Source organism: Nelumbo nucifera, chromosome 2 (genome assembly GCF_055504915.1).
Source record: "Nelumbo nucifera cultivar China Antique chromosome 2, China Antique-T2T, whole genome shotgun sequence".
NCBI lineage: Eukaryota > Viridiplantae > Streptophyta > Magnoliopsida > Proteales > Nelumbonaceae > Nelumbo > Nelumbo nucifera.
In genome coordinates, this window is record NC_142650.1 from 34,311,583 (window position 1) to 34,324,269 (window position 12,687).

General features: G+C 34.5%; 1 protein-coding gene across 2 annotated transcripts in view; it reads left to right on the forward strand.

Moving 5' to 3' along the window:
- LOC104589849 (monogalactosyldiacylglycerol synthase, chloroplastic-like) overlaps positions 1 to 3,529 on the forward strand; it is a 29,451-nt gene extending 25,922 nt beyond the window's left edge. For both annotated transcript variants that reach the window (XM_088898449.1, XM_088898448.1), the window contains one exon: positions 3,146 to 3,529. In XM_088898449.1, the coding sequence (XP_088754575.1) occupies positions 3,146 to 3,385 (240 nt within the window). In that variant the 3' untranslated portion in view covers positions 3,386 to 3,529. The remainder of the gene's footprint in view (positions 1 to 3,145) is intronic.
- Positions 3,530 to 12,687: the final 9,158 nt, after the last annotated feature.

Below are 12,687 nucleotides of genomic sequence, written 5' to 3' on the forward strand. Positions count from 1 at the left end.
AGCAGTATTCTCTTTGGATAGGATAAAAGCTCCGGGTCCAGATGGGTTCACAATGGCCTTTTACCAGGATTGTTGGGATATTTTGGAGAATGATCTTAGTTCAGTTTTTGAGGAGTTCCACAGGAGGGCGTAATAAACCCGGGCTTGAACTCAAATTTCATTGCCTTAGTCCCAAAGAAAAAAGATGCTTCTCAACCTAAGGATTTTAGACCTATTAGTCTGGTGACTAGCTTGTACAAAATCATTGCAAAGGTGCTGTCTCAGGATAAAGAAGGTGCTCCCCTCTATTATTGCACCCAACCAAGGTGCTTTTGTGGCGGGAAGGCTTTTGACTTGGTTGATTGGTCTTTCTTGATGGAGGTGTTAAGGAGTTTTGGTTTTGGTGACAGATGGTGTAAGTGGATCTGGGGTTGTGTTAGGACTTGCCATTATTCTATCCTGCTGAACGGGACTGTGGTTGACTTCTTTCCTGCGTTGAGAGGTCTAAGACAAGGAGATCCTCTTTCCCCTTTTCTTTTCACCCTGATTGTTGATGTGCTTGGGCGATTGATCCATAGAGCAGACTCGAAGAATCTGATAAGAGGGTGGAGAGTAGGAAGGGAAGAGGCTCCCTTAATTCTTCTACAATTTGCAGATGATACTATCCTTTTCTGTGAAGGAGGGAACTTCAATTGGATCCAGAATCTTAAGTTGACAATACAACTTTTTGAGCAGATATCTAACCTCAAGGTAAACTTCGATAAGAGTTGTGTGGCGGGAGTGAATGTAAACGAAAGAGACCTAAGGGATTTTGCAGGTGAGCTAGGTTGTGCAATTACGGACTGGCCCCTGACATATTTGGGCCTCCCTTTAGGAGATAATCCTAAGAGTATTAGCTTTTGGGCTCTGGTAGTGGAGAGGTTTGAGAAGAGGCTAGCGGCCTGGAAGAGAAATTATCTTTCTTTAGGTGGAAGAGTCTCTCTCATTAGGTCTACCCTAGCTAACCTACCTATCTATTATCTGTTAGTGTTTAAGATCCCCTTAAAGGTTTCAAATCTTTTGGAAAAATTAATAAGGAACTTTCTCTGGGAGCCTGGAGAGGAGAAGAGAGATCATAGGGTGAATTGGGAGGTGGTCTCTAGGTGTAAAAAGCTAGGAGGTCTTGGGATTGGTAATTTCAAGAAAAGGAATATGGCTCTACTGGGGAAGTGGTTGTGGAGGTTCTCTTTGGAAAGGGATAAATTGTGGACTAAGATTGTGGCTAGGATTCATGGGCTGGAAGACAATGGCTGGGATCCTGGAATCTTGGCAAGGGCTTCAGCTGCTTCTCCTTGGAAATCCATCCACAATCTGCTTCCAGTTTTCTCCCCTTGGATCAGGTATGGTCTAAATTCTGGTAACTGAATAAATTCCTGGGAACAGCTTTGGGTCGGGGATTCTCCTCTGAAAGACCAGTTTTCTTCATTGTATGCTCTTTTAGACTTGAAAAATGAACCCATATCTTCTTTCTTGGTCCCTTCAGCCTCCACTTCTGGCTTTGGATGGAACCTTGGCCTGCGTAGGGCAATTAGGGATACAGACTTGGATAGCTTGGTAGCTCTGCTAGCCTCCCTTGAGGGTGTCTTCCTAAACCTTGCTAAGGAAGACACCAAATTTTGGACCCTTTCTAGCTCTGGTACCTTTTCTTGTGCTTCATTCTTTGAAACCTTAACTCAGCCTCCTATTCCCTTGGGGTTGTCCTTTCCAATTAAGGAAATTTGGAGCAGGCCTATTCCTCCTCGGGTTGGTTTTTTTTGTTGGGAAATTTTCCTGGAAAGAATTAACACTTTAGACTTAGTTCAGAGAAAGAGACCCAACTATTGTCTACTTCCTAATAGATGTGCTCTTTGTAAAGCTGATGGGGAATCTGACTACCACCTCATGGTCTCTTGTAAGGTTGCTAAAACTGTTTGGGAGTGGGTTTTCTCCCGTTTTGGGTGTTCTTGGTATCCTCTGGAGATAGTCCAAGGTTTGTTTTTTCCTTCTTTTTTCAGTTGGCCTAAGAAGTGAGGGAAGACTGTGGAGGTGTATTAGGGCAGCGGTATGCTGGTCTTTGTGGGAAGAAAGAAACTCACGCATTTTTTCTGACAAGGAAAGGACTTTGGAAGATTTGTTAGATCAAATCCTTTTAAGAGCTGTCCACTGGCTAAAATCTTTGGAGTTGTTTTCAGATTTTCCTATGGATGACTTGCTAAGAAACTGGAAAGAGATTGCTTCCACTGCTAGATGCAAGAGGACTCTTTGTCCGTTCTGGTCCCCTCCCCCCTCGGGCTTTATAAAGCTGAATTTTGATGGCAGCAGCGCAAGGAATCCATGGCCCTCTGGGATTGGAGGAGTCTTCAGGAATGAGGAAGGGATTGTTACTGCTTTATTCTCTGGTCCTATTGGAGAAGGTGACTCTCTTAGGGCTGAGATCCTTGCAGCGCTTGAAGGTATTCGAAGAGCAAAGGAATTAAATATTAGCCGCTTGATTCTGGAAGGTGATTCGAAGGTGGTGGTTAGTTGGTTGAAGACAGAGCACAGTGGTTTGTGGAACTTTAACAATGAAAAAAAACAGTTCTTATGGCTGGGTAGGGACATTGAGATTCAGTACAACTGGGTGAAAAGGAGTGCCAATTCATTTGCGGATGGGTTGGCCAAGCAAGGAGTGAATAGGGAGGCTGTTTTTTTGGGCTAGTTTTTAATATTTTTCTTTGCATTCCCTGTGTTTTCTGTTTTTGGGGAGCTAAGTTATTTTATCTCCCCCTTTGTATACTTATTCCCTCTCTTCTCTTAATTTAATGAAAATGATGTTATTGATAAAAAAAAAAAAAGGTTCAACCTCTTCTAAATTTCACTTGTACTAGACTGTTGTGGGTTCTAATCCTACCTGTCAAAACCATTTAAAATACTGGAAATTTCAAATAAGCAACCTTGGTTTCCTAAGGAGCATACTTTCCTGTAAAGAACCACCGGTTAGAACTTAAACCAATAAACTAAGAAAGATGTTCGTAGAAATAAATCAAGTAGGTTCATATGCACAATATATTTATTTCCGGTATCATATGCATGATATATCTCGGTTAGACTTCCGATATGTTTTTCCTGCTAAATTTGAGCATATTCTGATTTGCTTTTAACATTGCAGGAAGCGGGAAACGTGCCCTATGTGGTGGAAAATGGATGTGGAAAGTTCTCAAAATCGCCAAAACGAATAGCCAATATTGTTGCTCAATGGTTTGGTCCAAAGACTGATGAGCTTAAGGCCATGTCTCAGAATGCATTAAAGCTGGCAAAGCCAGATGCAGTTTTTAAGATTGTTCATGATCTTCATGATTTGGTGAGTCCAAGGAGTTTGCTTGTATCCCAGTATTCTTGTACGGCATAATTTTCTTCTGCGATCAATTTTGCTGGTTCTTTTTTTTTTTTTGTAAAATGTTTTTTTGATGAATCTTTTCTTCTTCTTCTTCTTCTTATTATTTTTTTTTTGTAAAATGTTGTGGCCAAAATAAATCACCATGGTTCCTTGGCATTTTCTCTCTACTCATCTCCTGACCTGATCTTTGAAGTTTATTCTGCTTTGTACAACTGAAACCCAAGTACCCAACCTATCATCCTTGCAAGTTGCAATTTTGCAATTTCCCATTGCTTGAAACTGATACGAGCCTTTACAGGAGCCCTGGGGTTACAAATCACTTATAAACCTGCTGACGTGGCCATCATCCTAATCGTCATAAAGAATGAATATCAAAGGCTGCAAACTGTTATAACAGTCATTACAGTAATCATCGTTGCACATTATCGTGACCCATGATTGTAATCATTAGGCTTGATTGACAGTTGTATCGGCTTCCCATATATAATCAATCAATACTGAAATAAAGGCATTGGACGATTAAACTCATTTTCTTCTTCTTCGGTGATCTTTGTGATTGTTAAAACCCTCTTTGAGCGGTGCTTCAGCACCACAGCTCGAGGTCAGATACAAACTTGTTCCGGCAATGGGAAGGGTTTGTATCAGAAACATCAGTAATTATTAATTACCTCATTAAACCGTAAAATTCAAATAAAATGTAAACCATAAATGAAAACACTTGAATGAAGAAGGTAAACCATTGTCTTCTGTTGCACGTTTCTGTGCAGTTTGTCAGCGGAATTACTCTTAAAAAGTGAATTGGGTTCTTAAAGTGGGATAGGGCTACAAGTTGGGCCGGGTTAGGTCGGGTTGAGGCCAACCCTAGCCCCACCTTAAGTTTTAAACCCCCAACCCTAACCCTAACCCTAACCCAACCTGACTTATTCAACCCTTACCCTAGCTAAATTCCTTCAACCTTAACACAATCCGAAGCCAGCTTTGGGTTGGGCCCAACCCAACCTTCCTTTCATCCCTTAAAATCTTGTAAAACTTCTTAATCTCACATATTAACTAAACTTTCACTACATATATTAAACCTATGTTTTATTAGTATTTGTTGATATTTTTATTGGTTTTCTAAGTACAAAATTAAAAAAAAAAGTGTTTGAAATGACTACAGTTTATTATAAGTTATGATTTATAATAAAGAGGAGATAAAGAATAAAATATTCAAAAAACATAAAATATGTTATTAAGGTTTTGGTATTTTCAATTAGGATTAAGTGAAGTGATTATCTTAAAAGAAATAAATGATAGTATGTGGTGGGGGCCATATAACTATCGTGCATTTAAACAAATCAATGTATGATCAAGGTTCAAAGTATCGATACGTATCGTATTGGGAGCTTTCCGATATGCCCCTACAGAGGGTGTATTGGGGTTTCGACCAGTTCAAGAGGTGGACGGACCTTAAACCGGCCCCTCTGAATTGGATTTAAAAGAACTAAAAAAAAAAAAAAACTATTGATACTGTCCGATATGCCTCTACCGGGTGTATACAACTTGTTTGGGTTCTTGGCCTGGCCTGGGATGTTTTTTAGGGCCGAAGTTTCTTTGTTTGTCTAGGGTGTGTACCTGGGGAACTCTCCTCATCCTTTTGATGTATACAACTTGTATGCCTTTTTTTCTTTAATATACTTCACCACTTTTCAAGAAAAGATAATATTCTTGTTATCTCAACAAATCAAGAGCAACCTATCATGTAAAAGATGTAGACAGATACACCTTTACTGGCTACAATATGAGGAGTCTTGTTTGCGTATCATCGAACAAAGTTCACCCCTCTAGGTGGATATGATATGAGTTAGCCATCATGGTGGAATGTTGTGACCCACCAACAAGAGAATAAGAGATTACTATTTTTTTTTTCCACATCAACTTCAATATCAATACAAGATAACTGTAATTGTTGTAACAATGAAATGCCATGACACACAGTTGGAGCTTCATCAATATCCAAGCTGCTGCTACGTTTGATGGGATTAGCTCTTGCCAAACTAAGGTACCCTTAATGGTGTCGAAGTACCAAACCAATTGGACCAATAATCAGATTTAAAAGCCGCATCTACAACTATTTTTCAGGGATGCAACAGCAACAATTAGCTTAAGCCAAGCAGTGGGATGACTAACAATCGTGGAAGCAGTACTCATCTAGCAACAAAACATCCATCATCATCTGACTTTCACAATAATAAAGGTATGATCAAATTGTACATGCTCAAACAATTGAGTGTGTTTGAAATACAATATATGCTTCATGATAATTGCACCCCTTAAAAGCCATCCATCGGCAAAAGTGTAGGCTGCAATATCTCTACACCACCGCACAACAATATATAAGCTCTTTGACATTATTAAGAGGCTACACCGTAAGTCTCAAATAAAGCCATGAACCTACCTAACCAGGCCGCTTGGGCATCAAGGCAATACAGTAATAATGTAACACGTGAAGAAGAGTTCCATCAGCACTATTGACACAATGGGAAACATGGATTAATGCGCAACCAGTGTTTTTATTACTACATCAAAGGCGGGATTGATGGAAATAGTTCTTCCACCAAATGCATTTTATCTCCACCCATGTGTTGGCCTCCTGGAGTAAAAGATGTAAGGGTCCGATTGGACCAAGCAATTCCCCATCCTTGGAGAGATATTTCCAGAAGTTCCAATTCAAAAATAAGGTTACAAAATTCACAAGAACCTTTCTAGTAGTAGTAGTAACCTTGGAGGAACTAGGGCCTTGGCATCAATCACCACAGATTCGTTCAAAGTCTCCAATATGCAAAGGGAAGATTACCATGAAGCAGTCGTGATTTTTAAATTCAACCAATAATGATTTCTCTTATGTTTTAAAAACTGGCCATACCCAAAACCAGGCATCGAAGGATGTTTGGTAGGATAAGAGGAAATCTCGAGGAAAGCATACATGTTGGCTTATAGCAAAAGGTGACATCTATTCCAGATTTCCAAAATAAAGCTACTCCTTTGGCTTGGCCTTTATGAGGAATAATGTAAGAGTTAGCATATATAAAGCCTTCTCAAACAGAATTTTGGTTTCACAAAGAAAGATAAAATCTAAGCTGTATTTGGAAACCAAATTCTGGAATCACTTAAAACTACCTTGGGGTAGTTACCCGCTCGATTGTTTCAGCTCAAGCTTTAAAATGTTAGTTTGTGAGATGGCTATGGCATATAAACTCTTGTATATTCTTCACTATCTTTTACCTTGATTGCATACATATGATCATCAGAACATTTGAAAAATATTCAACTTGCTCAAAAACTTTAGATATATGACAATGGTACAAGTGTATCAATTACACAGTTGATTTAGCTGTTGAGACATTGGATAAAGACAAATTAATGTTATTTATTTATTTTTGAAAGAGTAAAAGCTACTTCGAAGTATAAATGGTATTTCATGCTTGATTGGACTGAGCAAACTGAAAACTAAGGCATTAAGATTGTTTTCAAAAAAGAATTCAAATATTATAAAAATCATTATGGCCCATCCATACAAAAAGTTTGTAACTTCCAACCAAAAATGAAATTTCCAATTATTTTGTGAAAGAATTAACTTAATACTTAATTTATTGTTCCATTAAAAACCATCTCCACAATGAACCTTAATACTCTTCCCATAAATTCACTTGGTTGTGCTTGAATATAAGAGTCCAACTTCTCATAAACCTTCCTATGGTATTCCCAAAGTATACCCTACAACATTATAACCAACACCAATGGGTGTGTTATGAGTTAACATGCAATAGATATATGCTACATGCATAGAAGAAATATGGTATTTTGATTAATTTAAATCTAATAGCATAATATTGTGCTTAGGATGCAAAACTAGCTTATTAGTACTAGGCAAATATTATATAGTATCTTAGTGTAAAAATGGGAGCCATTGCATAGTGTATTGGTAAAGCTTCAGTCTAGCTAGAACTATGAAAATGTAAGTTCATGTCTAAGAGCCAGCCACTTTGTGCATAAAAATAATGCTAAAGGTTGGGTGGCGGGCTTCTTATCCCGATACTAAAATGGAATCCTAACCAATTACCATTATACAGTTGCACTATACACGTCACAATACTAAGAAAAGAATCAGCTTAGTTGGGTTTCAAGGTCTATTTTGTGTTGATTGAAATGTTTTAGAATAAAACAAAGATGGTGTGCCGGAGATCATTATTGGAAATAAAAATTGGCACAAAAATGATCATACGTTTTTCTAAATTATGTTTTGTAGTGCTCGGGAGAACGAATTTTTTTATGTTCTTTCTCACTCGGCCTCTAAATCAATGTTTCTAAAAAGGAATGGAGATGAACATTACTTGGAAGGAATGAAGAGAGGTGAAAAAAAAGCTTGTTGGGAAGATTGGTGAATACGTTTGAGGAATAGAAAGTTATTGCGGTTATTAGGGAAAGAAAATGTTCAAAGACGTAATAGAGTACTCTTAGCTAAAAAGGGGAATGTGGCTACATATTTGTAGTTCTATAAGACATTCAAAAATATAGGTTGCATCGAGCAGCCAATGTATTTTGTTTTACATTTAGTGTGTGTTTTCTTCCGTGGACGTTTTATGATAGGTGTTTATTAAAACGCCATCATAATATTGCCAAATCAGCATTTTTCTCATCATATTCATCTGTACGATTGATATTTACAAAAGTGAGTATTGATTTATGTGCACATCAATCATTGGGGGAAGACTCATTTTAATGCTTCCCCCAATGGTTGAGCATTTATTCACTAAAACGCTAATGTGGTGCCTAGTTGTCAATAAACGGTTTATTAAGTACTCTAAGTTTTGAAGACAAATCAAGTACAAACATTTATTTGATTAACAGAGGGGTTGCATCTGCCCCCCATGGATTTTCCCCCCAAAAATGTCCCACAAAACCAGAACGTGACACGTGTCATGAAACATTCACACTAGGCGAGATGCATGTGAAAACAATTTGATGCCGTTTCCAACACCCGCATTAATGAAACACACACCCAAATGGGTTTCTTCTCCCATTCTTCTCCATTCACTTCAAACTAAAAACCCTGAAACCCTTGATTTCGCACGCTTTCATAATCCACCCACCGATCGAGTTTCGTCGGCTGACAGATACTGGTAGGAGTTAAGTAGTCTGTAATGTAAGTTTTTCTCATTTCTTTTTTTTTTTGTTTTTTGTTTTTTCTCATTTGTTTTTTAACATTCACAGATCTAAACCCGCCAGAGTGGGAGCCCCCTGACGCCGCTTTACACCCCCTTCGATGACCCACCGGTCGATGCCAATGACCATACTGACAGGAGGTAAGTCTTTTGTAAACCACAAGGAAACAAAGCTTTAATAGCTGACAATAAGACAATCATAGTACTTGGAACTTACATTACAGACTACTTAATTCCTGTCGTCGACCGGCGGAACTTGATTGGTGGGTGGGCTATGAAAGCGTGTGAAATCAAGGGTTTCAGTTCGAAGTGAATGGAGAAGAATGGGAGAAGAAACCCATTTGGGCGCATGTTTCATTAACAGGGTGTTGGAAATGACATCGAATTGCTTTCGCACGTGTCTTGCCTAGTGCGCGTGTTTCATGACATGCGTCATGTTCCGATTTTATGGAACATTTTGGGGGAAAAATCCTTGGGGGCAGATGCGAACCCATAAACAAAAAGCTATACCAAACACATACTTAATGCTTGGGAGTTCTCCATGTAATGTTGAGGGATGCCACATGGCTACCTATATGTAGAAGGGTTGGTATGGGGGAATGGAGTAAGGAGAGACAGTTAAGAAGGAAGCAAGAAGGAGGGTTTAGAGAAAGGAGAGGCATGTTGATGTAGATTGATTTGCGTTATATATAAGTACTAGCGGGGACTCATGCAATACATGGGATTTATTAAGCGAAAGCTAAGTAATAGAAACACATAAGAGTATATAATTGTTTTATACTTTAACATTTTTAATAATTAATAATTACTTATATTTTATATATTACTTTTAATATTTTTTACAATATAATAATAATAATAATAATAATAATAATAATAATAATAATAATAATAATAATAATAATAATTAATTTCATCTAGGGTTCATCAAATCGATGAAACTCGATTGGTTTTGGTCGGTTTTCTAATATTTTCGATTGGTTTTGGTTCAACAACTTCCCAATCCAACCAGGTTGGGTCTTTTGGTTTGGCAATTTGTAAACTGACCAAAACTGAACTTACTTGACCATAAATATATATTAATATTTTAAATTTTAAATATAATTTTTTAATATATAAAAATGAGAAAATTCTCGTACTTATTAGTCTAAAGACTAAACTATTTTATACCATAAACTTAATTTTTAAAGTTTAAATCTTTTCAATCGATTGATCAAACCGAAAGTCAACCCACACCGATACAAAATCGAGTTGGACAGTTTTCACTAATGGTAAGTTAGTTTTGAGTGACCAACTCCCTAACCTAACCAAGTTGATTTGGTTAGCCAAATAGTCTGCAACTGAACCAAACCACCCCATGAACACTCCTAATTTTAAGTAAATTAATAGACTAATCTCCAATAGATAACAATTGTTTAATCTCCAATAACTATTGACAATTTATAACAAAGATACACAATTATTGGAAATAAATTTATAATTAAAATACAATAAATAACTAATATAAATACAATAATTATAAAAATATAATAAATATTAAATTAGTCAATAAATAGTGTAATCTCAAAAAATACTTGAACCTATAATATATATTAATCAATAAATTATAATAAGAATACATAATTACTGAAAATAAATTTATAATAAAAATAAAATAAATACAATAAGTACAATAAATTAAATTTAAAAAATTAAATAAGAATAGTTTAATCTCTAATAACTTTTGAAAATTTTCTGTTAAATAACACAATAAAAATAAATTTATACACAATTAATGAAAATACATTTATCACAAAAAACAATAAATAATTACTAAAAATACAATAAATATAAATTTTATTATTTATAAATATATAAAAAATATAGATTAAATTTTTAATATTATTTAATACAATTGTTAGTTGATATACCTGAAATTAGTTATTTACAATATTATTTAGTTATTTAAATAATATCATTATTTAATTTTTTAAAATATTAATTATTTGTTGAATTTAATAATCTGAAAAAACTAAAATGTTTACTATTGAATTCATAATTTCATTATTAATTTGTAAATATTAAATTATTATTAATTTGAATATTATGAATTCTATTATAATTATTTTTCTAATTTTAAGAAATTTTTAAATTTATTACATAATTTCATTGTTTTAACTATTTAAAATTTACTTATGTTAAATATTTTATTGTTTTTAGTTATTTGAATATTTAAATAATACATTAAATATTTAAAGTTTTTCGTTAAATACTTTGTTATATAATTATTTAGCTATTTTTAGAATTTTGTTATTTCAGATATTTAGTCATTTAAATATTTAAATAATGTTTTGTCTTTTAGTGTTAGATTTTCATTATTTGAATATCATTTAAACTGAATAATCCATAAAATTATAATTTATATTGTTAGTACATAATTTTGTAAAAATATAAAATTATTAATAATATAAATAGTATTAAATCTATTATAATGAAATTTTTTGTTTTAATAAATATGTAATTTTGTTAAAATATTTAAGTAATTATTGAAATTTTAATTCTTACTTTCTTTAATTATAACAGTATGCATTGTATCAAACTTATCACAAGGTGCCAATTGGCTAGTTGGTAAGGCCTTTGGTTGGTTGTAACTTGTAAGAGAGATTTGGGACCAATTAAATCCCGTCTTTGTATTTGGGGGATGGGTTACCACTTACCATGGCCCGATGGGTTGTGCATCCCATGAAAAGAAAAAAGAAATACTATCAACCGTACCAGCATAGATGCCACTAGACCTGTTCATGGGCCGGGTGGCCCGACAGGCCGGCCTGACCCCCGGACGGGCTTGAACATGCTTATAGGCCCGCGGGCTTAAATTTGGGCCAAAAATCCCGGCCCACAATAAATTTGAGTCAAAATAGCCCGGCCCGACCTAATATTAAACTTAAATTTAGTTATGTGATTATGTCCATTTGAATAATTTTTTTTTATTTAAGAATGTAAAATTGTATTTTAAAATATAAAAGAAAGGGAAAAATACCATCTTGTAGGCCCATTGTTCATTTAAATAGAACAAAAAATACTATTTGAATTTTTAATTCTAATTTGAATAGGGAAATTTGTTTTTTTTTAAATTAGGTCGGGCTTCGAGCTCGGGCTCAGGTTTCGGGCTTTTTACCAGGGCCGGGCTCGGGCCCAAGTTATAAGCCCGTTGGTCAGGCCGGGCTCGGGCTCAGGCCTAGTATCTTTTCATTAGTGACAAGTGAAAGCCCGGCCCGAGCCCGGCCCATGAACAGGTCTAGATGCCACCATTCTAAGTGTTTTTTTCCAAGAAAACAATTATAACGTTCCGAGTCTAAATAACACCTCATCCTCTTATCTCTAATAACCAGTGAATGACCCCATACTAAGTACAGAGAATCGTTATTAATTATCATTATGAAAATCGTTATTAATTATCATTTTGAATTAATAATGAGAAACATTATCAGCAATTAGTTAATATCAAATTATTATTAGTGAGTTATTATTATTAGTAATTAATAGCTGAAATTAATTAATTAGAAGTCATTAATTATTATTAGTACCCCTCTCTTTCAAAAAGTTGACTCATCATCATTGTCATCATAAATGACAACAACTTGATAAATACATAATTTGATAAAAATAGGGAAATATCATTAATTTATTATTTTATCTTTTGGAAAACTGAATAAAAGAAAAATAAAATGGTTAGCATTGCAAAAGAAAATTTATTTGAACTTTTGCAAAAAAAATTCTTGAACATAAAAAACCAATTATTCAAAAATAAGGTCATTAATCAAAGAGTAATTAAAATTATTCAGTAAATAATAATTTTAAGAAATTAAAATTAATAATTAATTATCTGTCCAAATAGTTTTAAATAATTAAAATTTTCTATTAATTATTAAAAGAAATTATTTTAAGTAATTAATTATTATCAGTGAATAATTATTATTAGTAATTAATAGCTAGAATTAATTAATTAGAAGTAGTTAAATGTAATTAATTAGTAATTAACAATAATTATTATTAGTAATTAATAGTTGTACTTAATTAATTAGAAGGTAAATATTATTAATAATCAATAGCTGGGATTAATTAATTAAT